The sequence below is a fragment of the Molothrus aeneus genome, unplaced genomic scaffold (assembly GCF_037042795.1).
Source record: "Molothrus aeneus isolate 106 unplaced genomic scaffold, BPBGC_Maene_1.0 scaffold_128, whole genome shotgun sequence".
Lineage (NCBI taxonomy): Eukaryota > Metazoa > Chordata > Aves > Passeriformes > Icteridae > Molothrus > Molothrus aeneus.
In genome coordinates, this window is record NW_027098791.1 from 70,027 (window position 1) to 96,001 (window position 25,975).

Here is a 25,975-nt window from a genome sequence, read left to right on the forward strand (position 1 = left end):
CTCCGCCATGGACGAGGCCGAGCCCGCGGCGGGGGACGCGGCCCCGGCGGCCGCCGAGGCCTCGCCGGGGGACGGGCGGGGGAGGCCCGGGGCCAAGCGGGTCACGTTCCCCTCGGACGAGGACATCGTGTCCGGGGCTGTGGAGCCCAAGGACCCCTGGAGACACGGTGAGGGGGCAGGAGGGACTGGGAAGGGACAGCGGGGACCGTGAGGGGACAGCGGGGACCGTGAGGGAACCGTGAGGGGACAGCGGGGACCGTGAGGGGTTAGCGGGGACCGTGAGGGGATAGCGGAGACCGTGAGGGGACTGAGGGCACCGGGGACCGTGAGGGGACAGCGGGGACCGGGAGGGAACCGTGAGGGGATAGCGGGAACGGTGAGGGGTTAGCGGGGACCGTGAGGGGACAGCGGGGACCGTGAGGGGACTGAGGGCACCGGGGACCGTGAGGGGACAGCGGGGACCGTGAGGGGACAGCGGGGACCGGGAGGGAACCGTGAGGGGATAGCGGGGACCGGGAGGGAACCGTGAGGGGACAGCGGGAACGGTGAGGGGATAGCGGGGACCGTGAGGGGACAGCGGGGACCGGGAGGGAACCGTGAGGGGATAGCGGGGACCGTGAGGGGACAGCGGAACGGTGAGGGGATAGCGGGGACCGTGAGGGGACAGCGGGGACCGGGAGGGAACCGTGAGGGGGCACCGGGGACCGTGAGGGGACAGCGGGGCTTGGGAAGCGGCCTGGGAACAGTCCCAGAATGGGCCAAAAAGCCTGAAAAGAGCCCGAAAATTGTGTCAATAATACCCCCAGACCGGCTTGAAAACAGAGCCAATAATAGCACAAAAAACGGCTTGAAAACAGTCCCAATAATACCCCCAAAATGGCTTGAAAACAATCCAAATAATACCCCCAAACCGGCTTGAAAACAGTCCAAATAATTCCCAAACCCAGCCTGAATAATACCCCAAAACCCAGCCTGAATAATACCCCAAAACTACCCCAAAACCTGCCTGAAATCAGCCCAAAACTCATAATAACAGACTGAATAATACCTGAATAATGGGCCTGAATAATACCCCAAACCACCCCAAAAACTGCCTGAAAACAGCCTGAAAATGACCTGAATAATACCCAAAAATCACCCCAAAAACTGCCTGAAAATGACGCAAATAACACCCCAAAACCACCCCAAAAACCCACCTGAAAACAGCCTGAAATCAAACTGGAAATGCCCCCCAAAACCGACCTAAAAACAGCCTCAAAATTCCACAAATCACCCCAAAAACCAGCCCGAAAATGTTCCCCAAATACCCCAAAAACTGGCGTGAAAACAGCCCCAAAATCCCCCTGAATCACCCCAAAAATCAGCTGGAAAATGACCCCAAAACAGCCTGAAAAATAACTCCAAATACCCCAAAACCAGAACACATCCAGAAACCAGCCCCAAAATCAGCCCTAAAATGCTCCCAAACCACCCCAAAAATGCCATAAAAATACCCCAAAACCAGCCTGAAAATGCCCCCAAATTATCTTCAAATTGTCTTTAATATGACCCAAAAATACCCCAAAAATGCCCTAAAAGTGCCCCAAAACCACCTCAAAAATGCCCGAAAATCAGGATTTTTTGGGATCCCAACAGGAATTTTGGGATCCAGAGACGATTTTTAGGATCCAAACAGGAATTTTTGGGATCCAGAGAGGATTTTTTAGGATCCCAACAGGAATTTTGGGAGTTTTTCCCTCTTTTCCCCCTCCTGGCGCTGCCCCCCTGCAGCTCCAGCTCAGGTTTCCTGCTATGGATCCTCATGAATTATTCCTGATTCCATTTCATGAATTATTCCTGATTCTATCAATTATTCCTGATTCCATCAATTATTCCTGATTTCCTTGGGATCCATTTCAGGGTCCAATTCCAGCGGTTTTTCCCCCAAACCCTCCTGGATTTCTGGGTGGGATCCCAAAATCGGTGGCAAAAATCCCAGAAAAAGGAAAAATCTCTTTATTCTTCCCAAAACCTCCCCAAATTCCCTTTTCCAACCCCTTTTCCACCCTTTCCCCCCATTTTCCATCCTTTTTTCTCATTTTCCCCCCATTTTCCATCCTTTTTCCCCTTTCCCTCCTTTTTTCCACCTCTTTTCCCTCCTTTTCCCCACCCTTTTTTCCCTATTTCTCCATCCCTTTTCCATCCCTTTTTCCCCCTTTTCCCACCATTTTCCCTATTTTTCCATCTTTTTTCCCTTTTTTCCATTTTTCCCCTTTTCCCACCTTTCCCCCCCTTTCCCTCATTTTCCCACCCTTTTTTGTCCCTTTTTTTTTGCCATTTTCCCACCCTTTTCCCTCATTTTTCCATCATTTTCCTCCCCTTCTCCCCCCCTTTTCCTTCATTTTCCCACCTTCATTTCCCTTCTTCCCCCATTTCCCCCCTCATTTTCCCACCCTTTCTTCCCCTTTCCCCCCCTCTTCCCCTCATTTTTCCATCTATTTTTCCCTTTCCCCCTTTTCCTGGCTTTTCCCTCATTTTTGCACAATTTTCCCCCATTTCTCCCCCATTTTTCCCCATTTTCCCCCATTTCCCCATTTCCCCATTTCCCCATTCCCCCCCTTTTCCCCCTTTTCCCCCATTTCCCCCCATTCCCCCCATTTCCCCCCCTTTTCCCCATTCCCCCATTTTCCCCCATTTCCCTCTTTCCCCCCCATTTCCCCCATTTTCCCCATTTCCCCATTTTCCCCATTTTTCCCCCCTTTCACCCCATTTTCCCATTTCCCCCGTTCCCTCATTTTCCCCCTTTTCCCCCCCTTCCCCCCCTTCCCCAATTCCCCATTTCCCCTCCCCCTTTTCCCCCCATTCCCCCCCATTTTGCCCCTTTTCCCCCTTTCCCCCCATTTTCTTCCCCATTTCTCCCCATTTCCCCTCATTTTGCCCCCCTTTCACCCCATTCCCCCATTTTTCCCATTCCCCCATTTCCCCATTTCCCCCATTTTCCCCCATTTCCCCCTTTCCCCCCATTCCCCAATTTTCCCCATTCCCCCATTTCCCCCCATTCCCCCATTCCCCCCATTTCCCCATTTCCCCCATTCCCCCATTTTTCCCCCTTTCCCCCCATTTCCCCCATTCCCCCATTCCCCATTTTTCCCCATTTCCCCATTTCCCCCATTTCCCCATTTTCCCCCATTCCCCCTTTTCCCCCATTTCCCCCCTTTTCCCCCATTTCCCCATTTTCCCCCATTTTTCCCCCTTTCCCCCCATTCCCCCATTCCCCCATTCCCCATTTTTCCCCATTTCCCCATTTCCCCCATTCCCCCCATTTCCCCCATTTTCCGCCTTTCCACCCATTTCCCCATTTCCCCCATTTTCCCCCATTTCCCCCTTTCCCCCATTTCCCCAATTTTTCCCCATTCCCCCATTCCCCCATCCCCCCCATCCCCCCCATTCCCCCATTCCCCATTTTTCCCCATTTCCCCATTTCCCCATTTCCCCATTTCCCCATTTCCCCCATTCCCCCTTTCCCCCCATTCCCCCATTTCCCCCCATTTCCCCATTTTCCCCATTTTCTCCCATTTTTCCCCATTTTCCCCATTTCCCCTTTCCCCCCATTTCCCCCATTTTTCCCCCTTTCCCCCCATTTTCCCCATTCCCCCATTCCCCATTTTTCCCCCTTTCCCCCCATTTCCCCATTTCCCCCCATTTCCCCATTCCCCCATTTCCCCCATTTCCCCCATTTCCCCCATTCCCCCATTCCCCCATTCCCCCATTTCCCCATTCCCCCATTTCCCCCCATTCCCCCATTTCCCCCATTTCCCCCATTTCCCCCATTCCCCCATTCCCCCATTCCCCCATTCCCCCATTTCCCCCCATTCCCCCATTTCCCCCATTCCCCCCATTCCCCCATTTCCCCATTCCCCCCATTTTTCCCCCCATTTCCCCCCATTCCCCCCATTCCCCCATTCCCCCCATTTCCCCATTCCCCCCATTTTTCCCCCCATTTCCCCATTCCCCCCATTTTTTCCCCATTTTTTCCCCATTTTTCCCCATTTTTCCCCCATTATTCCCCATTTTTCCCCGCTGTTGTTCCCGTTCCAGCCCACAACGTGACGGTTGATGAGATCGTGGCCGCCTATCGCCAGGCCTGCCTCAAGCTCAACTGCCGCCAGAGCCCCAAGCTGCTCAAGCAGATCCAGGTCACTCCCCAAATCCCCTTTTTACCCCCAAAATATCCCCCTTTTGCCCCCCAAAAAAATCCCCTTTTTCCCCCAAAAAATCCCCTTTTTTCACCACGAAAATCCCCCTTTCCCCCCCCAAAATATCCCATCCCCCCCAAAAATTGCCACTTTTTCCCCAAAAAAATCACCTTTTTCCCCCCCCAAAAAACCCCTTTCCCCCCAAAAAAATCCCATTCCCCCCCAAAAAAATCCCCTTTCCCCCCCCCAAAAGTCCCACTTTTTCCCCCAAAAAATCACCTTTTTTCCCCCTGAAAAATCCCCTTTTTCCCCAAAAAAATTCCCTTTTTACCCTCAAAAAATTCCCCTTTTGCCCCCCAAAAATCCCCTTTTTCCCCCCCCCAAAAAATCCCCTTTTCCCCCCCAAAATACCCTTTTTTCCCCCTCAAAATTTCCCTTTCCCCCAAAAAAAATCCCATTCCCCCCCCCAAACATCCCCCCTTTTTTCCCCCAAAAAATCCCCCCCTTTCCCCCCAAAAATCCCCTTTTTTTCCCCCCAAAAATCCCATTTTTTTCCCCCCAAAAATCCCTTTTTTTCCCCCCAAAAATCCCTTTTTTTCCCCCAAAAAATCCCATTTTTCCCCCCAAAAAATCCCATTTTTTCCCCCCAAAAATCCCTTTTTTTCCCTGTGTTTTTCCCCCCAAATCCCCTTTTCCCCTGTGTTTCTCCCCACAATTCCCACTTTCCCTGTGTTTGACTAAACCCATCCCTTTTTTCCCCCCAATTCCCATTTTTTGGTGTTTTGCAGGAATTCAAGGATTTGGCTCCCAGGATCGACTGCTTGGATCTCAAGGGTGAGGCCACTTCAGCCCAGCCTTTTCCAGAGGGGAATTTCCTGGCAATTCCTCGGGAATGTCCCAGGAATTTTCCCAGGGATTTCCCAGGATTTTTTCCAGGATTTTCCCAGGAGTTTCCCAGGAATTTTTCCAGGATTTTCCCATGAATTTCCCATGGATTTCCCATGGATTTTCCCATGGATTTCCCTGGAATTTTCCCATGAATTTCCCATGAATTCCCCCTGGATTTCCCATGAATTTCCCCAGGATTTTCCCATGGATTTCCCAGGATTTTTCCCGTGAATTTCCCATGGATTCCCCATGAATTCCCCAGGATTTTCCCATGAATTCCCCAGGATTTTCCCATGAATTTCCCAGGATTTCTCCCATGAATTCCCCATCAATTCCCAGGATTTTCCCATGAATTTCCCAGGATTTCCCATGAATTCCCCATTAATTTTCCCATGAATTTCCCCAGAATTTCCCCATGAATTCCCCATGGAATTCCCCATGGATTTTGCATGGATTTCCCATGAATTCCCCATTAATTTTCCCATGAATTTCCCAGGATTTCCCATTAATTCCCCATGAATTTTCCCATGAATTTCCCCATTAATTTCCCCAGGATTTTCCCCATGAATTTCCCCAGAATTTCCCCATGAATTTCCCCATGAATTCCCCATGAATTCCCCAGGATTTTTCCCATGAATTTCCCCAGGATTTCCCCATGAATTTCCCCATGAATTTCCCCATGAATTTCCCAGGATTTCTCCCATGAATTCCCCATGAATTCCCGGGATTTCCCCATGAATTTCCCTGGATTTTCCAGGAGAGAAGCTGGATTACCGCTCAGGACTTTCTCAGGATTTTCCCATGAATTTCCCCAGGATTTTCCCCATGAATTTCCCCAGAATTTCCCCATGAATTTCCCCATGAATTTCCCAGGATTTCCCCATGAATTCCCCAGGATTTTCCCATGAATTTTCCCAGGATTTCCCATTCATTTCCCATTCATTTCCCATGAATTCCCCATGAATTTCCCCATGAATTTCCCATTAATTTTCCCATGAATTCCCCAGGATTTCTCCCATGAATTCCCCAGGATTTTTCCCATGAATTCCCGGGATTTCCCCATGAATTTCCCTGGATTTTCCAGGAGAGAAGCTGGATTACCGCTCAGGATTTTCCCATGAATTTCCCATGAATTTCCCCATGAATTCCCAGGATTTCTCCCATGAATTCCCCAGGATTTCTCCCATGAATTCCCCAGGATTTCTCCCATGAATTCCCCAGAATTTCCCCATGAATTTCCCCAGAATTTCCCCAGAATTTCCCCATGAATTTCCCCATGAATTCCCAGGATTTTCCCAGGATTTCTCCCATGAATTCCCCATGAATTCCCGGGATTTCTCCATGAATTTCCCTGGATTTTCCAGGAGAGAAGCTGGATTACCGCTCAGGACTTTCTCGGGATTTTCCCATGAATTTCCCATGAATTTCCCAGGAATTTCCCCAGGAATTTCCCGTGAATTCCCCATGAATTCCCCATGAATTTCCCCAGGAATTTCCCCATGAATTCCCAGGATTTTCCCATGAATTTCCCCATGAATTCCCCAGGATTTTCCCATGAATTTCCCAGGATTTCTCCCATGAATTCCCAGGATTTCCCCATGGATTTCCAGGAGAGAAGCTGGATTACTGCTCAGGACTTTCTCGGGATTTTCCCATGAATTTCCCATGAATTTCCCCAGAATTTCCCCAGAATTTCCCCATGAATTTCCCAGGATTTCCCATGAATTTCCCAGGATTTTTCCCATGAATTCCCAAGATTTTCCCATGAATTTCCCCAGGATTTTCCCCATGAATTTCCCCATGAATTCCCCAGGATTTCTCCCATGAATTCCCAGGATTTCTCCCATGAATTCCCCATGAATTCCCCATGAATTTCCCAGGATTTCCCATTAATTCCCCATGAATTTTCCCATGAATTTCCCCATTAATTTCCCCATGAATTTTCCCATGAATTCCCCATGAATTTTCCCAGGATTTCCCATTCATTTCCCATGAATTCCCCATGAATTTCCCATTAATTTTCCCATGAATTCCCAGGATTTTTCCCATGAATTCCCCAGGATTTCTCCCATGAATTTCCCAGGATTTTTCCCATGAATTCCCAGGATTTCCCCATGAATTTCCATGGATTTCCAGGAGAGAAGCTGGATTACCGCTCAGGACTTTCTCAGGATTTTCCCATGACTTCCCCATGAATTTCCCCAGGAATTTCCCCATGAATTTCCCCAGAATTTCCCCATGAATTTCCCCATGAATTCCCAGGATTTTCCCAGGATTTCTCCCATGAATTCCCCATGAATTCCCGGGATTTCCCCATGAATTTCCCTGGATTTTCCAGGAGAGAAGCTGGATTACCGCTCAGGATTTTCCCATGAATTTCCCATGAATTTCCCCATGAATTCCCAGGATTTCTCCCATGAATTCCCCAGGATTTCTCCCATGAATTCCCCAGAATTTCCCCATGAATTTCCCCAGAATTTCCCCAGAATTTCCCCGTGAATTTCCCCATGAATTCCCAGGATTTTCCCAGGATTTCTCCCATGAATTCCCCATGAATTCCCGGGATTTCCCCATGAATTTCCCTGGATTTTCCAGGAGAGAAGCTGGATTACCGCTCCTGCGAGGCCATGGAGGAGATTTTCAAGCGGCTCCAGTTCAAACTGCTCGACCTGGAGCAAACCAGCCTGGACGAGGACGTGAGTGAATTCGGGGCATTTTAGGGGGAATTTTTGGGATTTTTTAGGGGGAATTTTGGGGAATTTTTTGGGAATTTTTTGGGATTTTTTTTGAATTTTTTGGGAAATTTGGGGGATTTTTTGGGGACTATTTTGGGATTTTTTTTTTATTTTTTGGGGGATTTTTTTGGATTTTTTTTTAATTTTTGAGGAATTTTGGGGGGGGTTTGGGATTTTTTTGGGGGGGATTTTTTTTGAATTTTTTTGGGGAATTTTTGGAAATTTTTTCTAATTTTCAGGAATTTTGGGGAATTTTTTTGGAGATTTTTTGAATTATTTTGGGAAATTTTTTTTGGAATTTTTAGGGGATTTTTGGGAATATTTTGGGATTTTTGGGGATTTTTTTTTGGAATTTTTGGGGGATTTTTGGGAATATTTTGGGATTTTGGGGGAATTTTTTTTGGAATTTTTGGGGATTTTTTAGGAAATTTTGGGGATTTTTTAGAGATTTTTTTTTAATTTTGGGGACAATTTTGGGAATTTTTTGGGAATTTTTTGGGGGGAATTTTTGGGGATTTTTTTGCGGGATTTGTTTGGGATTTTTTTAGAGAATTTTTGAGAATTTTCAGGAATTCTGGCCCAGCTCCATCCCAGATTTTTAATGTTTTTGGGATTTTCCTGCTCCTATTTTCCTCTGCCTCTTTTCCTTTGGCTGCTTCCTGCAAAGCTCCAGGATTTTCCAGGATTTTTCCAGGATTTTTCCAGGATTTTTTCTTGGGATTTTTCTTGGAGTTTCTCAGGTTTTTTCTGGGATTTTTCAGGGATTTTCCCAGAATTTCTCCGGGGTCTTTGCAGAGTTTTCCCAGGGTTTTTTCCAGGGTTTCCCTGGGGTTTTTCCTGGGATTTTTGCAGGATTTTTCTGGGATTTTTCCATGATTTTTTCAGTGATTTCCCTGTGATTTTCCCATGACTTTTCCATCATTTTCCCTGACTTTCCCCTGTTTTTCCCATGTGTTTCCCCTGTTTTTCCCCCTGATTTTCCCCTGTTTTTCCCCTGTTTTCCCCATTATTTTCCCCCATTTTCTCCATGATTTTCCCCCTGTTTTTCCCCGTTTTCCCCATTATTTTCCCCCGATTTCCCCGATTTCCCCTCTTTTTCCCCCGTTTTCCCCCATGTTTTTCCTGTTTTTTCTCCTGATTTTCCCCTGACTTTCCCCCTGATTTTCCCTCACTTTTCCCTGTTTTTTCCCTGTTTTTTATCCCTGTTTTTCCCCCATGATTTCCCCCCTGATTTCCCTCATTTTCCCCCCATTTTTCCCCTGATTTCCCCCATTTTTCCCCCGTTTTTCCCCTGATTTTCCCCCGTTTTCCCCCCTGATTTTCCCCCTGATTTCCCCCTTATTTCCCCCATTTTTCCCCATGTTTTCCCCCTGATTTCCCCATTATTTTCCCCATGATTTTCCCCCCTGTTTCCCCCCTGATTTCCCCCATGTTTTTCCCCTGATTTCCCCATGTTTTCCCCCTGTTTTTCCCATTATTTTCCCCATGATTTCCCCATGATTTCCCCTGTTTTCCCCCATGATTTTCCCCATGATTCCCCCCTGTTTTCCCCCATTTTTCCCCATATTTTTCCCCATTTTCCTCCTGATTTTCCCCCATTTTCCCCCATATTTTCCCCATATTTTTCCCCATTTTCCTCCTGATTTTCCCCCATTTTCCCCCATATTTTCCCCATGATTTCCCTCCTGGTTTTCCCCCTGATTTCCCCCTGTTTTTCCCCCTGATTTCCCCCATGATTTTCCCCATGTTTTCCCCATTATTTTCCCCCTGATTTCCCCCGTTTTTCCCCTGATTTCCCCCCATATTTCCCCCCTGATTTTCCCCCTGATTTCCCCCCTGTTTTCCCCATATTTTCCCCCATTTTCCCCCCTGATTTCCCCCGTTTTCCCCCCGTTTTTCCCCCGTTTTCCCCCTGGTTTTCCCCCATTTTTTCCCCATTATTTTCCCATGATTTTCCCCTGATTCCCCCCTGATTTCCCCCATTTTTCCCCGTTTTTCCCCTGATTTCCCCCATTTTTCCCCCCGTTTTTCCCCCGTTTTCCCCCTGTTTTTCCCCTGATTTCCCCCGTTTTCCCCCTGATTTTCCCCCATTTTTTCCCCATTTTTCCCCCTGATTTTCCCCCGTTTTTCCCCTGATTTCCCCATTTTTCCCCCGTTTTTCCCCTTTTTTTCCCCCGATTTTCCCCCATTTTCCCCATTATTTTCCCGCTGATTTTCCCCCATTTCCCCCCATATTTCCCCCCTGATTTCCCCCGTTTTTCCCCCTGATTTCCCCCTGATTTCCCCCTGATTCCCCCCTGATTTCCCCCGTTTTTCCCCTGATTTCCCCATTTTTCCCCCGATTTCCCCCCATTTTTCCCCCTGATTTCCCCCTGATTTCCCCCCATATTTCCCCCTGATTTTCCCATGTTTTCCCCCTGATTTCGCAGGGAGCCTCAGCGCTCTTTGACATGATCGAGTACTACGAGTCGGCCACGCACCTCAACATCAGCACCAACAAACACCTGGGGGCCCGCGGCTGGCAGGCGGCGGCTCACATGATGAGGAAGGTGAGCGTTCCCAAAATTCCTGGGAATTATTCCTGAAATTCCCTGGAATTCCCAAAATTCCTGAATTTTTCCCAAAATTCCCAAATTCCCGAGGTTTTTCCCCAAATTTTTGGTGTTCCTGAGGGTTTTCCATACCCAGGGAGGGTGGGTGGCCACACAGGTGATGGAGAAGGGGAGAATTCCCAAAATTCCTGGGAATCCTTCCTGAAATTCCCAAAATTCCTGAGGTTTTTCCCCAAAATTCCCAAATTCCCGAGGTTTTTCCCAAAATTTTTGGCGTTCCTGAGGTTTTCCATACCCAGGGAGGGCGGGTGGCAACACAGGTGATGGGGACAGGGAGAATTCCCAAAATTCCTGGGAATTATTCCTGGAATTCCTTCAAATTCCCAAAATTCCTGAATTTTTCCCAAAATTCCCAAAATTCCCGAGCTTTTCCCCCAAAATTCCCAAATTCCTGAGGTTTTTCCCCAAAATTTTTGGCGTTCCTGAGGTTTTCCATACCCAGGGAGGGCAGGTGGCAACAGAGGGGATGAGGAAGGGGAGAATTCCCAAAATTCCTGGGAATTATTCCTGAAATTCCCTGGAATTCCCAAAATTCCTGAATTTTTCCCAAAATTCCCGGAATCTCTGAGGTTTTCCCCAAAATTTTTGGTGTTCCTGAGGGTTTTCCATACCCAGGGAGGGTGGGTGGCCACACAGGTGATGGGGAAGGGGAGAATTCCCAAAATTCCTGGGAATTATTCCTGGGATTCCCTGGAATTCCCAAAATTCCTGAATTTTTCCCAAAATTCCCGAGGTTTTTCCCCAAAATTTTTGGCGTTCCTGAGGGTTTTCCATACCCAGGGAGGGCGGGTGGCAACAGAGGGGATGAGGAAGGGGAGAATTCCCAAAATTCCTGGGAATCCTTCCTGAAATTCCCAAAATTCCCGAGTTTTTTCCCCAAAATTCCTGGAATTCCAAGGAATTTCTGCCATTCCTGAGGGGTTTTTGTGGCTGGGAGGGGCAGGTGGCCACACAGGTGATGGGGAAGGGGAGAATTCCCAAAATTCCTGGGAATTATTCCTGAAATTCCCTGGAATTCCCAAAATTCCTGAATTTTTCCCAAAATTCCCAGAATTCCTGAGGGTTTTCCCCAAAATTCCTGGAATTCCAAGGAATTTCTGCCATTCCTGAGGGGTTTTTGTGCCTGGGAGGGGCAGGGCTGGCTCAGACTCAGCGAGGAAAGGGAGAATTCCCAACATTCCTGGCAATTATTCCCAAAATTCCCTAAAATTCCCGAGTTTTTTTCCCCAAATTCCTGGGATTCCCTGAAATTCCCAAAATTCCTGGGATTCCCAAGCAAAAGGGTGGAACCAAAGCCTTTCCTGGGCTAATTAGCGCCAACAAAGGGTTAATTACCCACACAAAGGCTGGACTGTTGTTCTCCCAATTATCCCAATTATGCAAATGACCCCAATTATGCAAATGACCCCAATTAGCCCAGGGATGAGCCCGAATTTCCGGTTCCTTCCCATCCCCCTCATTTCCCTTGGGGCACTCCCAGCAATTGCAGAGGCCTTGGGATTGTCTGGGATCCTTTGGGAATTTTTTGGGAATTTTTAGGAATTTTTTGGGAATTTTAAAGAATTCTTTGGGAATTTGGGGGAATTTTTTGGGAATTTTTAAGAATTTTTAAGAATTCTTTGGGAATTTGGGGGAATTTTTCAGGAATTTTTAAGAATTCTTTGGGAATTTTGGGGAATTTTTGGGGAATTTTTAAGAATTTTTAAGAATTTTTAAGAATTCTTTGGGAATTTGGGGGAATTTTTTTGGAATTTTTAGGAATTCTTTGGGGATTCTTGGGGTTTGGAATTTTTGGGGAATCTTTAGGGATTCTTTGGGAATTTTTTGGGAATTTTGGGGAATTTTTGGGGAATTTTTAAGAATTCTTTGGGAATTTTGGGAAATTTTTTTGGGAATTTTAAAGAATTCTTTGGGAATTTTGGGGGAATTTTTAGGAATTCTTTGGGTTTGGAATTTTTGGGGAATCTTTAGGGATTCTTTAGGAATTCTTTGGGAATTCTTTGTTTGGGAATCCTGCTCCCAGATCCATCCCCAAAAATTCCCAAATTCTCCTGGGAATTCTGGGATGTTTTCCCAAATTTCCTGGCTCAGAGTTCCCCGGGGCAGTTGGGATCCCTCTGGATCCATGTCTCAATCCCACAATCCCAAATCCCGACCCTAAATGGCACTTTTGTCCCAATCCCAAATCCCAATCCCAAATCCCACCTTTTCTATCCCAAATCCATTACTTTGCTCCCAAATCCCACATTTTCTATCCTAAATCCCATTTTTTTTATTGAAACCCCATTATTTACCCCAGACCAGCTGCCTGCAGTACCTGGGTTGGTTTCAGTGACCCCAAATCCCCATTTCTCACCCCAAATCCCCCGTTTCTCACCCCAAATCCCCCGTTTCTCACCCCAAATCCCCCGTTTCTCACCCCAAATCCCCTATTTCTGACCCCAAATCCCCTATTTCTCACCCCAAATCCCCTCTTTCCCCCAGACCAGCTGCCTGCAGTACCTGGATGGGTTTCAATGACCCCAAATCCCCCATTTCTCACCCCAAATCCCCCTTTTCTGACCCCAAATCCCCTATTTCTGACCCCAAATCCCCTATTTCTGACCCCAAATCCCCCATTTCTCACCCCAAATCCCCCTTTTCTGACCCCAAATCCCCCGTTTCTCACCCCAAATCCCCGTTTCTCACCCCAAATCCCCTATTTCTGACCCCAAATCCCCTATTTCTGACCCCAAATCCCCCGTTTCTGACCCCAAATACCCTCTTTTCCCCCAGACCAGCTGCCTGCAGTACCTGGGTTGGTTTCAATGACCCCAAATCCCCCATTTCTCACCCCAAATCCCCTATTTCTCACCCCAAATCCCCTATTTCTGACCCCAAATCCCCTATTTCTCACCCCAAATCCCCTATTTCTGACCCCAAATCCCCTATTTCTCACCCCAAATCCCCCGTTTCTCACCCCAAATCCCCCATTTCTCACCCCAAATCCCCTGTTTCTGACCCCAAATCCCCCGTTTCTCACCCCAAATCCCCTCTTTTCCCCCAGACCAGCTGCCTGCAGTACCTGGGTTGGTTTCAATGACCCTAAATCCCCTATTTCTCACCCCAAATCCCCCGTTTCTGACCCCAAATCCCCCGTTTCTGACCCCAAATCCCCTGTTTCTGACCCCAAATCCCCTGTTTCTGACCCCAAATCCCCCGTTTCTCACCCCAAATCCCCTCTTTTCCCCCAGACCAGCTGCCTGCAGCACCTGGATGGGTTTCAATGACCCCAAATCCCCTGTTTCTCACCCCAAATCCCCATTTCTCACCCCAAATCCCCCGTTTCTGACCCCAAATCCCCCGTTTCTCACCCCAAATCCCCATTTCTCACCCCAAATCCCCCGTTTCTGACCCCAAATCCCCTATTTCTCACCCCAAATCCCCCGTTTCTCACCCCAAATCCCCTATTTCTCACCCCAAATCCCCCGTTTCTCACCCCAAACCCCCTCTTTTCCCCCAGACCAGCTGCCTGCAGCACCTGGATGGGTTTCAATGACCCCAAATCCCCTATTTCTCACCCCAAATCCCATTTCTCACCCCAAACCCCCCATTTCTCACCCCAAACCCCCTCTTTTCCCCCAGACCAGCTGCCTGCAGCACCTGGGTTGGTTTCAGTGACCCCAAATCCCCTATTTCTGACCCCAAATCCCCTATTTCTCACCCCAAACCCCCTCTTTTCCCCCAGACCAGCTGCCTGCAGTACCTGGACGCCCGGAACACGCCCCTGCTGGAGCCCTCGGCGCCGTTGGTGGCGCGCGCTCTGCGCATCAGCAGCAGCCTCGTGGTTCTGCACCTGGAGAACACCTCCCTGTCCGGGAGGCCCCTCATGCTGCTCGGTCAGAGCCCCCAAATCCACAAAAATCCCCAAATTCCAGAGGGGATCGAAGGGTTAAAGGGCTTTGGGGTGGGGGAAGGGGCAAGGGAGGGACTGGGAATTTCTGGGGGGCATTATTCCCATTTTTCCATTGTTTTTTCCCATTTTTCTGTCCATTTTTTCCCCATTTTTCCACCCATTTCCATCCATTTTTCCATCCATTTTTTCCCATTTTTCCATTGTTTTTTCCCATTTTTCTATCCTTTTTTTCCCATTTTTCCATCCATTTTTTCCATCCATTTTTCCCATCCATTTCCCATCCATTCTTCCCATTTTTCCACCCATTTCCCCACCCATTTTAATCCATATTCCATGCATTTTCCCATCCATTTCCATCCATTTTTCCATCAATTTTTTCCCATTTTTCCATTGTTTTTTCCCATTTTTCCATCCATTTTTCCATCCATTTTTCCCATCCATTTCCCATCCATTCTTCCCATTTTTCCACCCATTTCCCCACCCATTTTAATCCATTTCCCATCCATTTTCCCTCCATTTTAATCCATTTTTTCCATTCATTTTCTGACCGTTTTCCCACCCATTTCTCCCATTTCTTCTCATTTCCTCACCCATTTCCATCCATTTTCCATCCATTTTCCACCCATTTTCCATTCTGCACCTGGAGAACACCTCCCTGTCCGGGAGGCCCCTCATGCTGCTCGGTCAGAGCCCCAAATCCACAAAAATCCCCAAAATCCCGAGGGGATCAAAGGGTTAAATGGCTTTGGGGTGGGGGAAGGGGCAAGGGAGGGACTGGGAATTTCTGGGGGGCATTATTCCCATTTTTCCATTGTTTTTTCCCATTTTTCTGTCCATTTTTTCCCCATTTTTCCACCCATTTCCATCCATTTTTCCATCCATTTTTTCCCATTTTTCCATTGTTTTTTCCCATTTTTCTATCCTTTTTTTCCCATTTTCCATCCATTTTTTCGATCCATTTTTCCCATCCATTTCCCATCCATTCTTCCCATTTTTCCACCAATTTCCCCACCCATTTTAATCCATTTCCCATCCATTTTCCCATCCATTTCCATCCATTTTTCCATCAATTTTTTTCCCATTTTTCCATTGTTTTTTCCCATTTTTCCATCCATTTTTCCCATCCATTTTTCCCATCCATTTCCCATCCATTCTTCCCATTTTTCCACCCATTTCCCCACCCATTTTAATCCATTTCCCATCCATTTTCCCTCCATTTTAATCCATTTTTTCCATTCATTTTCTGACCATTTTCCCACCCATTTCTCCCATTTTTTCTCATTTCCTCACCCATTTCCATCCATTTTCCATCCATTTTCCACCCATTTTCCATTCTGCACCTGGAGAACACCTCCCTGTCCGGGAGGCCCCTCATGCTGCTCGGTCAGAGCCCCCAAATCCACAAAAATCCCCAAAATCCCGAGGGGATCGAAGGGTTAAAGGGCTTTGGGGTGGGGGAAGGGGCAAGGGAGGGACTGGGAATTTCTGGGGGGCATTATTCCCATTTTTCCATTGTTTTTTCCCATTTTTCTATCCTTTTTTTCCCATTTTCCATCCATTTTTTCGATCCATTTTTCCCATCCATTTCCCATCCATTCTTCCCATTTTTCCACCAATTTCCCCACCCATTTTAATCCATTTCCCATCCATTTTCCCATCCATTTCCATCCATTTTTCCATCAATTTTTTTCCCATTTTTCCATTGTTTTTTCCCATTTTTCCATCCATTTTTCCCATCCATTTTTCCCATCCATTTCCCATCCATTCTTCCCATTTTTCCACCCATTTCCCCACCCATTTTAATCCATTTCCCATCCATTTTCCCTCCATTTTAATCCATTTTTTCCATTCATTTTCTGACCATTTTCCCACCCATTTCTCCCATTTTTTCTCATTTCCTCACCCATTTCCATCCATTTTCCATCCATTTTCCACCCATTTTCCATTCTGCACCTGGAGAACACCTCCCTGTCCGGGAGGCCCCTCATGCTGCTCGGTCAGAGCCCCCAAATCCACAAAAATCCCCAAAATCCCGAGGGGATCGAAGGGTTAAAGGGCTTTGGGGTGGGGGAAGGGGCAAGGGAGGGACTGGGAATTTCTGGGGGGCATTATTCCCATTTTTCCATTGTTTTTTCCCATTTTTCTATCCTTTTTTTCCCATTTTCCATCCATTTTTTCGATCCATTTTTCCCATCCATTTCCCATCCATTCTTCCCATTTTTCCACCAATTTCCCCACCCATTTTAATCCATTTCCCATCCATTTTCCCATCCATTTCCATCCATTTTTCCATCAATTTTTTTCCCATTTTTCCATTGTTTTTTCCCATTTTTCCATCCATTTTTCCATCCATTTTTCCCATCCATTTCCCATCCATTCTTCCCATTTTTCCACCCATTTCCCCACCCATTTTAATCCATTTCCCATCCATTTTCCCTCCATTTTAATCCATTTTTTCCATTCATTTTCTGACCATTTTCCCACCCATTTCTCCCATTTTTTCTCATTTCCTCACCCATTTCCATCCATTTTCCACCCATTTTCCATTCTGCACCTGGAGAACACCTCCCTGTCCGGGAGGCCCCTCATGCTGCTCGGTCAGAGCCCCAAATCCACAAAAATCCCCAAAATCCCGAGGGGATCAAAGGGTTAAAGGGCTTTGGGGGGGGGGGAAGGGGCAAGGGAGGGACTGGGAATTTCTGGGGGGCATTATTCCCATTTTTCCATTGTTTTTTCCCATTTTCCCATCTATTTTCTGTCCATTTCCCCACCCATTTCTCCCATTTATTTCCCATTTTTCCCACCCATTTTCCCTCCATTTTCCCTCCCATTCCCCATCCATTTTCCCTCCACTTTCCCATCCATTTCTCCCATTTCCCCACCCATTTCCCCCTTCATTTTCCATTGATTTTCTCCCATTTCCCCACCCCTTTCCCCCATTTCCCCCCTCATTTTCCTGCTGTTCCTGGTGGCGCTCCTGGTGCTGTCCCCATCCCCATTCCCATTTCCCAGTTATTTCCCATTTTTTCCTGTTTTTTCCCATTTTTTCCCCATTTTTCCTGCATCCACAGCCCTGAAGATGAACATGACTCTCCATGAGCTGTGCCTGCCTGACACCAACCTCAGTTCCCGTTCCCATTGCCCTGCCCCATTCCCAGTTCATTCCCAGTTCATTCCCAGTTATTTATTTCCCATTTTTTCCCATTTTTTCCCCATTTTAGCCACGGCTCTGAAGATGAATGTGACTCTCCATGAGCTGTGCCTGCCTGACACCAACCTCAGTTCCCATTCCCATTCCCATTCCCATTCCCATTGCCCTGCCCCATTCCCAGTTCATTCCCAGTTCATTCCCAGTTCATTCCCAGTTCATTCCCAGTTCATTCCCAGCCGTTTATTTCCCATTTTTTCCCGTTTTTCCCCCGTTTTAGCCACGGCCCTGAAGATGAACGTGACTCTCCATGAGCTGTACCTGCCTGACACCAACCTCAGTTCCCGTTCCCGTTCCCATTCCCATTGCCCTGCCCCATTCCCAGTTCATTCCCAGTTCATTCCCAGTTCATTCCCAGTTATTTATTTCCCATTTTTTCGGTTTTTTTCCCATTTTTTCCCCATTTTAGCCACAGCCCTGAAGATGAACGTGACTCTCCATGAGCTGTGCCTGCCTGACACCAACCTCAGTTCCCGTTCCCGTTCCCATTGCCCTGCCCCATTCCCAGTTCATTCCCATTGCCCTGCCCCATTCCCAGTTCATTCCCAGTTCATTCCCAGTTCATTCCCAGTTCATTCCCAGCCATTTATTTCCCATTTTTCCCATTTTTCCCCATTTTAGCCACGGCCCTGAAGATGAACGTGACGCTGCGGGAGCTGTACCTGCCTGACACCAACCTCAGTTCCCGTTCCCGTTCCCATTGCCATTGCCCTGCCCCGTTCCCAGTTCATTCCCAGTTCATTCCCAGTTATTTATTTCCCATTTTTCCTGTTTTTTTCCCGTTTTCCCCCGTTTTAGCCACGGCCCTGAAGATGAACGTGACGCTGCGGGAGCTGTACCTGGCTGACAATAAACTGAACGGGCTGCAGGACTCGGCCCAGCTCGGGAACCTGCTCAAGTTCAACGGCTGCATCCAGATCCTGGACCTGCGCAACAACCACCTCATGGACTCGGGTGGGAAATGTGGGAAAAACGGGAAAAACGGGAATTCTGGGGTGTGGGAATGTGGGAATGGGCAACAACCACCTCATGGACTCGGGTGGGAAAAACGGGAAAAACGGGAAAAACGGGAATTCCGGGGTGTGGGAATGTGGGAATGGGCAACAACCACCTCATGGACTCGGGTGGGAAATGTGGGAAAAACGGGAAAAACGGGAATTCTGGGGTGTGGGAATGTGGGAATGGGCAACAACCACCTCATGGACTCGGGTGGGAAATGTGGGAAAAACGGGAAAAACGGGAATTCTGGGGTGTGGGAATGTGGGAATGGGCAACAACCACCTCATGGACTCGGGTGGGAAAAACGGGAAAAATGGGAATTCTGGGATGTGGGAATGGGCAACAACCACCTCATGGACTCGGGTGGGAAAAACGGGAAAAACGGGAAAAACGGGAATTCCGGGGTGTGGGAATGTGGGAATGGGCAACAACCACCTCATGGACTTGGGTGGGAAATGTGGGAAAAACGGGAAAAACGGGAATTCTGGGGTGTGGGAATGGGGTTTGGGAATGGGCAACAACCACCTCATGGACTTGGGTGGGAAATGAGGGAAAAACGGGAAAAATGGGAATTCTGGGGTGTGGGAATGTGGGAATGGGCAACAACCACCTCATGGACTTGGGTGGGAAATGTGGGAAAAACGGGAAAAACGGGAAATCTGGGGTGTGGGAATGGGGTGTGGGAATGGGCAACAACCACCTCATGGACTCGGGTGGGAAAAACGGGAAAAATGGGAATTCTGGGGTGTGGGAATGGGCAACAACCACCTCATGGACTCGGGTGGGAAAAACGGGAAAAACGGGAAAAATGGGAATTCTGGGGTGTGGGAATGTGGGAATGGGCAACAACCACCTCATGGACTTGGGTGGGAAATGTGGGAAAAACGGGAAAAATGGGAATTCTGGGGTGTGGGAATGGGCAACAACCACCTCATGGACTCGGGTGGGAAATGTGGGAAAAACGGGAAAAACGGGAAATCTGGGGTGTGGGAATGGGGTGTGGGAATGGGCAACAACCACCTCATGGACTCGGGTGGGAATTCCAGGAATGGGGCTTGGGAATGTGGGAATGGGATTTTGGAATGATGGCAATGGCTTTGGGAATCCGTCGTTTCTGATTTTCCAGGCCTGGCCTAATCCCAGGATTATCCAGGCCCGGCCTAAGCCCCCGATTCCCGGGATTTCCCGGGATTTCCCCCTTTTCCAGGCCTGGCCTAATCTCAGGATTATCCAGGCCCGGCCTAAGCCCCCGATTCCCGGGATTTCCCGGGATTTCCCCCTTTTCCAGGCCTGGCCTACATCTGCGAGGGGCTGCGGGAGCAGCGCCGGGGTTTGGTGACGTTGGTGCTGTGGAACAACCAGCTGAGCCACGCCGGCATGGCCTACCTGGGCATGACCCTGGTGAGCGTTCCCGGCATTCCCGGCATTCCCAGAATTCCCAGAATTCCGGCGCCGCCCTCCGGGAGAAACGTTGATTTTTTTTCTGGTTTTAATGTCTGGATTTCTGGGGTTTTCTGTGGATTTTCTTTGGTTTCCATGGGTTTTCCATTGATTTCCATGGGTTTTCCTTGGGTTTTCCATTGGTTTTGTGTGGATTTTCCTTGGGTTTTCCATTGGTTTTTCCTTGGGTTTTCCATTGGTTTCCATGGGTTTTCCTTGGGTTTTCCTTGGGTTTTGTGTGGATTTTCCTTGGGTTTTCCATTGGTTTTTCCTTGGGTTTTCCATTGGTTTTCCACAGATATTTTTTGGTTTCCATTGATTTTCCATGGATTTTTTTTGTTTTGTTTTGTTCCCATTGGTTTTCCATGGATTTTCCATGGATATTTTTTGGTTTCCATTGATTTTCCATGGATTTTCTCATGGATTCCCATGGATTTTCTCATGGATATTCCCATGAATTTTCCCGTGGCTTTTCCCATGGATTTTCTCATGATTCCCATGGCTTTTCCATGGATTTTCCCATGGACATTCCCATGGATTTTCTCTGGATTTTTCCATGAATTTTCTCTGGATTTTCCCATTGATTTTCCCATGGATTTTTCCATGACTTTTCTCTGGATTTTTCCATGGCTTTTCCCATGGATCCCCATAGATTTTTCCATGGCTTTTCCCTGGATTTCCCCATGGATTTTCTCTGGACTTTCCCACGGCTTTCCCATGGATATTTCCATAGATTTTCCCACGGATTTTCCCGTTTTCCCAGCCGCACACGCAGAGCCTGGAGACGCTGAATCTGGGCCACAACGCGGTGGGGAACGAGGGCGTGTGGAGCTTCCATGGGTTTTCCATGGATTTTCCACAGATTTTCCCATGAATTTTCTCTGGATTTTCCCACGGATTTCCCATGGATTTCCCATGGATCCCCATGGATTTTCCCTGGATTTTCCCATGGATTTTCCCATGGATTTTCCCATGGATTTTCCCATGGATTTTCCCTGGATTTTTCCATGGCTTTTCCCATGGATTTCCCCATGGATCCCCATAGATTTTGCCATGGCTTTTCCCTGGATTTCCCCATGGACTTTCCCATGGACTTTCCCATGGACTTTCCCTGGATTTTCCCTGGGTTTTTCCAGCCGCACACGCAGAGCCTGGAGACGCTGAACCTGGGCCACAACGCGGTGGGGAACGAGGGCGTGCGGAACCTGAAGAACGGATTGATCGGGAACCGCTCCGTGCTGCGCCTGGGGCTGGCCTGCACCAAACTCACCTGCGAAGGTCCCGCCGGGGGCCCGGGACACTGGGATGGGACTGGGAAAGCTGGGATTGGGAAATTGGGATTGGGAAATTTGGGTTGGGTTTGAGAAAGTTGGCATGGGCTTGGGAAATTGGGATGGGGTTGGCAAAGTTGGGATTGGGAAAGCCGGGTTGGGTTTGAGAAAGTTGAGACGGGGCTGGGAAAGTTGAGATGGGATTGGAAAAGTTGGGTTGGGGTTGGCAAAGTTGGGATGGGAAAGTTGGGATTGGGAAAGTTGGGATGGGGTTGGAGAAGTTGGGATGGGAAATTTGGGTTGGGTTTGAGAAAGTTGAGATGGGTTTGGGGAAATTGGGATGGGAAAGTTTGAGATGGGTTGGGGGAAATTGGGATGGGTTGGGGGAAGGTGGGATGGGGTTGGGGAAAGTTGGGATGGGAAAGTTGGGATGGGCTTGGGAGAGTTGGGTTGGGGTTGGGAAGGTTGGGATGGGAAAGTTGGGATGGGATTGGAGAAGTTGATTTGAGCCCCTGGAGCCGGAATATTTTCCAAATTTTCCCCTGATTTCCTGGGATTTTTCCCCAATTTCCCCAATTTCCCCCTGATTTCCTGGGATTTCCCCCATTCCCTGGATTTCTTCCTGACTTCCTGGGATTTTTCCACAATTCCTGGGGCTCCACCCCAATTTCCCGGAATTCCCCTCAGTTCCCCAGATTTTCCCCCAAATTCCTGCAATTTCCCCCCAAAATTCCCAGGCTTTTTCCCCCCCACACACCCAGGGATTTTCCCCCCAATTTCCCAGGATTTTCCCCCAAAATTCCCGGGATTTTTCCCCCCAATTTCCCAGGATTTTTCCCCCCAAAATTCCCGGGATTTTTCCCCCCAAATTCCCGGGATTTTCCCCCCAATTCCCGGGGTTTTGTGCCCTCAGGGGCCGTGGCCGTGGCCGAGTTCGTGGCCGAGAGCCCTCGGCTGCTGCGCCTGGACCTGCGCGAGAACGACATCAAGACCGGGGGGCTCATGGCGCTGTCCCTGGCCCTGCGCGTCAACCACTCCCTGCTGCGCCTCGACCTCGACCGCGAGCCCAAGAAGGAGCCCGTGAGTCCCGGCATGCCCAGAGAAACCCACGGAATTCCCGGGAAATTCCGGGAGTTGCCCAAAAAAACCCCCGCGGTTCTGGGGCGTTCCCGGAGCGGGGAACGGTGCCCGAGGTGTTGGGGCTTTGGGGTTGGACCTTGAGCCTGAGGAGGAGGAGGTGATGAGTCCTGGAATTCCTGAAAATCCATGGGATTCCCCAGAAAAAATTCCTGGGATTCCCCAAAATTTCCCGGAATTCCCCAAAAATTCCAGGAATTCCCAAAAAACCCCCGCGGTTCTGGGGCGTTCCCGGAGCGGGGAACGGCGCCTGAGGTGTTGGGAGTTTGGGATTTGGGATTTGGGCACGAGTCCAAGGAGGAGGTGGTGAGTCCCAGGATTCCCAAAAAATCCATGGAATTCCCGAAAAATTCTGGGAATTCCCAAAAAATTCTGGGAGTTTCCAGGAATTACCCAAAAAATCCCCGCGGTTCTGGGGCGTTCCCGGAGCGGGGAATGGCGCCTGAGTTGTTGGGGCTTTGGGGTTTGAGCCTGGAATTCTTGAAATTCCCCAAAATATTCGTGGGATTCCTGAACAATTGACAAAATTCCTGAAAGATTTCCCAAAATTCCCGAAAATCCCTGGGATTTTGGGGCTGGTTCCTGGTGATTTTTCCAGGTTTTTTCTTGGATTTGCCAAATTCTCCCAGGAGCTGAGCCTTGGGGATTTTGGGGCTGATGGATCATTCCCAACTCCAGGGATTTTGGGAATCTCCAGGACCCAATTCCCACATTTTTGGCCTCTTTTTCCAGTGGGAAAAAATCCATTTTTGAAATGAGGAAATCCAAATTCTCTGGATTTCCTCATTTCCCACCAAGAATTCTGGGAATATCTGAGAATCTTCGTTCTCCAAGCCCTTCTGGAATCACAAATGCAAAACCCCCAAAATCTTGGGAAAAACCCCCAAAACTCCACAATTCCAACCCCAAAATTCTACAATTCCAGTCCAAAAATTCCCCAATTCCAACTGCAAAATTCCTAAATTCCAACTGCAAAATTCCCCAATTCCAACCCCAAAATTCCACAATTCCAAGTCCAAAAATTCCCCAATTCCAACCCCAAAATTCCCCAATTCCAACCCCAAAAATTCCACAATTCCAAGTCCAAAAATTCCCCAATTCCAACCCCAAAATTCCCAATTCCAGTCCAGAATTCCACAATTCCAACCCCAAAATCCCCTCTTAAAGGGCCAGCGCCCCAATTCCCTCACCCCCACTCCTCTCCCGCCACTCCCGAGGGAATTCCCGGGGGTTTTCCCGCCGTTCCCGGGGATTTTCCCGCCATTCCCGAGGATTTTCCCGCCATTCCCGGATTTTCCCCGGCAGGTCAAGAGCTTCCTGGAGACGCAGAAGGCGCTGCTGGCCGAGATCCAGAACGGCTGCAAGCGGAATTTCATCCTGGCCAAGGAGAAGGAGGAGAAGGAGCAGCAGCTCCAGCACTCGGCCTCCATGGCCGAGATCTCCGGCGGCGATCCCGAAATTCCCGAAATCCCCGAAATTCCCGAAATTCCCGAGGGCGCTTCCCCCGGCCCGGAGGAGAACGGCAACGCGGCCCCGGCCGGAGATTCCAGCTCGGACACTGAGGAGGAGGAGGAGGAGGAGGAGGAGGAGGAGGATGGGAAGGACTCGAGGGAGGTTGTGGAATCTTCCGGGAATTCCGGGAATTCCGGGAACGGCGAGCGCAGGATTTCCGTCTCCAGCCCCGGCAGAGGCCGCAAGATCTTCGTGGTGACGCGGGTGGAGAACGTTCCGGAAGGATCTGGGGTCGTTCCCAAGGAATCTGGGACTGTTCCTGAGGGATCTGGAGCCGTTCCCGATGGATCTGGGGCCGTTCCTGATGGATCTGGAGCCGTTCCCGATGGATCTGGGGCCGTTCCCGATGGATCTGGGGCCGTTCCCGATGGATCTGGGGTTGTTCCTGATGGATCTGGAGCCGTTCCCGGTGGATCTGGGGTTGTTCCCGGTGGATCTGGAGCCATTCCCGATGGATCCAGGGCCCTTCCCGATGGATTTGAGACTGTTCCTGAAGGATCTGGGGTCGTTCTTGGTGGATCTTTGGTTGTTCCTGAAGGATCCAGGGTCATTCCTGAAGGGTCTGGGACAATTCCTGATGGATCTGGAGCCGTTCCCGATGAATCCAGGGCTGTTCCTGTTGGATCTGGGGTTGTTCCCGATGGACCTGGAGCCGTTCCCATCGTTCCAGATGGATCTGGGGTTGTTTCTGCTGGATCTGGCTCCGTTCCCAATGGATCCAGGGCCATTCCTGATGGATCTGGAGCCGTTTCTGTTGAATCTGGAGCCCTTCCTGATGGATCCAGGGCCGTTCCCATTGGATCTGGGGCCATTCCTGATGGATCTGGAGCCCCTCCTGATGGATCCGGGGTTTTTCCCGATGGATTTGAAGCCGTTCCCGTTGGATCTGGGGCCATTCCTGATGGATCCGGGGCCGTTCCCGATGGATTTGGAGCCGTTCCCGATGGATTTGGAGCCGTTCCCGTCGGATCCGGGGCCGTTCCCGAGCTGCGGCCGCGCCGGGCGGGCGCCTCCGAGGGAATTCCGTGCGGGAGCCCCTCCCGGGATTCGCCGCTTCCCAACGGGCTCAAGGCCGATTTCGCCCGGGCGCTGCCGGAGCCGGGCCCGGAGGGCGACGGGAAATCGGGAACGTGCGCGGCCGAGCACGGTGAGATCCCCACGTCCCCAAATTCCCAAATTCCTGAGGGTGTTCCCGGGCTCGGGGCATTCCCGGCAGTTCCGGGATCCCGGAATTCTGGGGGTTCTGAGATCCCAAATTCCCGAATTGCAGAGGGAGTTCCTGAGCTCGGGGCATTCCCGGGAGTTCTGAGATCCCAAATATCTGGGGGTTCTGGGATCTCAAATTCCCAAATTCCAGAGGGCGTTCCCAGGCTCGGGGCATTCCCGGCAGTTCTGAGATTCCCAAATTTCTGGGGGTTCTGAGATCCCAGATTCCCGAGGGCGTTCCCAGGCTCGGGGCATTCCCAGGAGTTCCGAGATCCTGGAATTCTGGGGGTTCTGGGATCCCAAATTCCCAAATTCCAGAGGGAGTTCCTCAAATGCCTGGGTTGGGAATAGGAAAAACTGGGAAAGGAGCAGGAAAATCCCAAATCCTTGGGCTGGGAAGAGGAAAAAACTGGGATTGCAGCGGGAATGGGGGTAAATAAACAGGAAAGGAGCAGGAACTGAGCTGAAAAAGTGGGAAAAGAGCTGGAAAAAGTGGGAGAGGAGCAGGAAAATCCCAGATTGCCGGGCTGGGAGTCCCGGGCTGGGTTCCAGAACGTTCCGCGCTCCTTCCCCCAGAGCTGAGCTGCTCCAGGAACGAGCAGGAGCTGCAGGAGCTGCTCCTCGAGGCCAGCCAGGACACGGCTCCGGAGCCGCTGTGACCGCAGGTGAGAAATCCGGGAAAAATCCCGGAACTCTGGGAATTTTCCCGGGAATTTTCCCGGGAATTTTTCTGGGAATTTCCTGGGAATTTTTCCAGCCCTGCCCTTCCCGCTCTCCCCACAGGTCCTGGAGGGGGAGGCTCCGGAGCTTTTTCCCCTCTCCCCCACTCCGCACAAGATTCCAACCAAACCTCGGGAATTTCGGGACTTTGCTTGGGAAAGGAAAAAAAAACCAAAA

At 49.4% G+C, this 25,975-nt stretch overlaps 1 protein-coding gene across 1 annotated transcript; it reads left to right on the forward strand.

The window, feature by feature from the left end:
• Positions 1–25,975, forward strand: PPP1R37 (protein phosphatase 1 regulatory subunit 37). Its single transcript, XM_066569953.1, has 13 exons — positions 1–167; positions 4,078–4,175; positions 4,964–5,009; positions 7,659–7,759; positions 10,228–10,347; positions 14,138–14,288; positions 18,312–18,467; positions 19,801–19,913; positions 21,089–21,230; positions 22,137–22,303; positions 23,666–25,019; positions 25,655–25,743; positions 25,862–25,975. The coding sequence occupies exons 1-12, from the start codon at positions 8–10 to the stop codon at positions 25,735–25,737; spliced, it is 2,691 nt and encodes an 896-aa protein (XP_066426050.1). The 5' UTR covers positions 1–7; the 3' UTR covers positions 25,738–25,743; positions 25,862–25,975.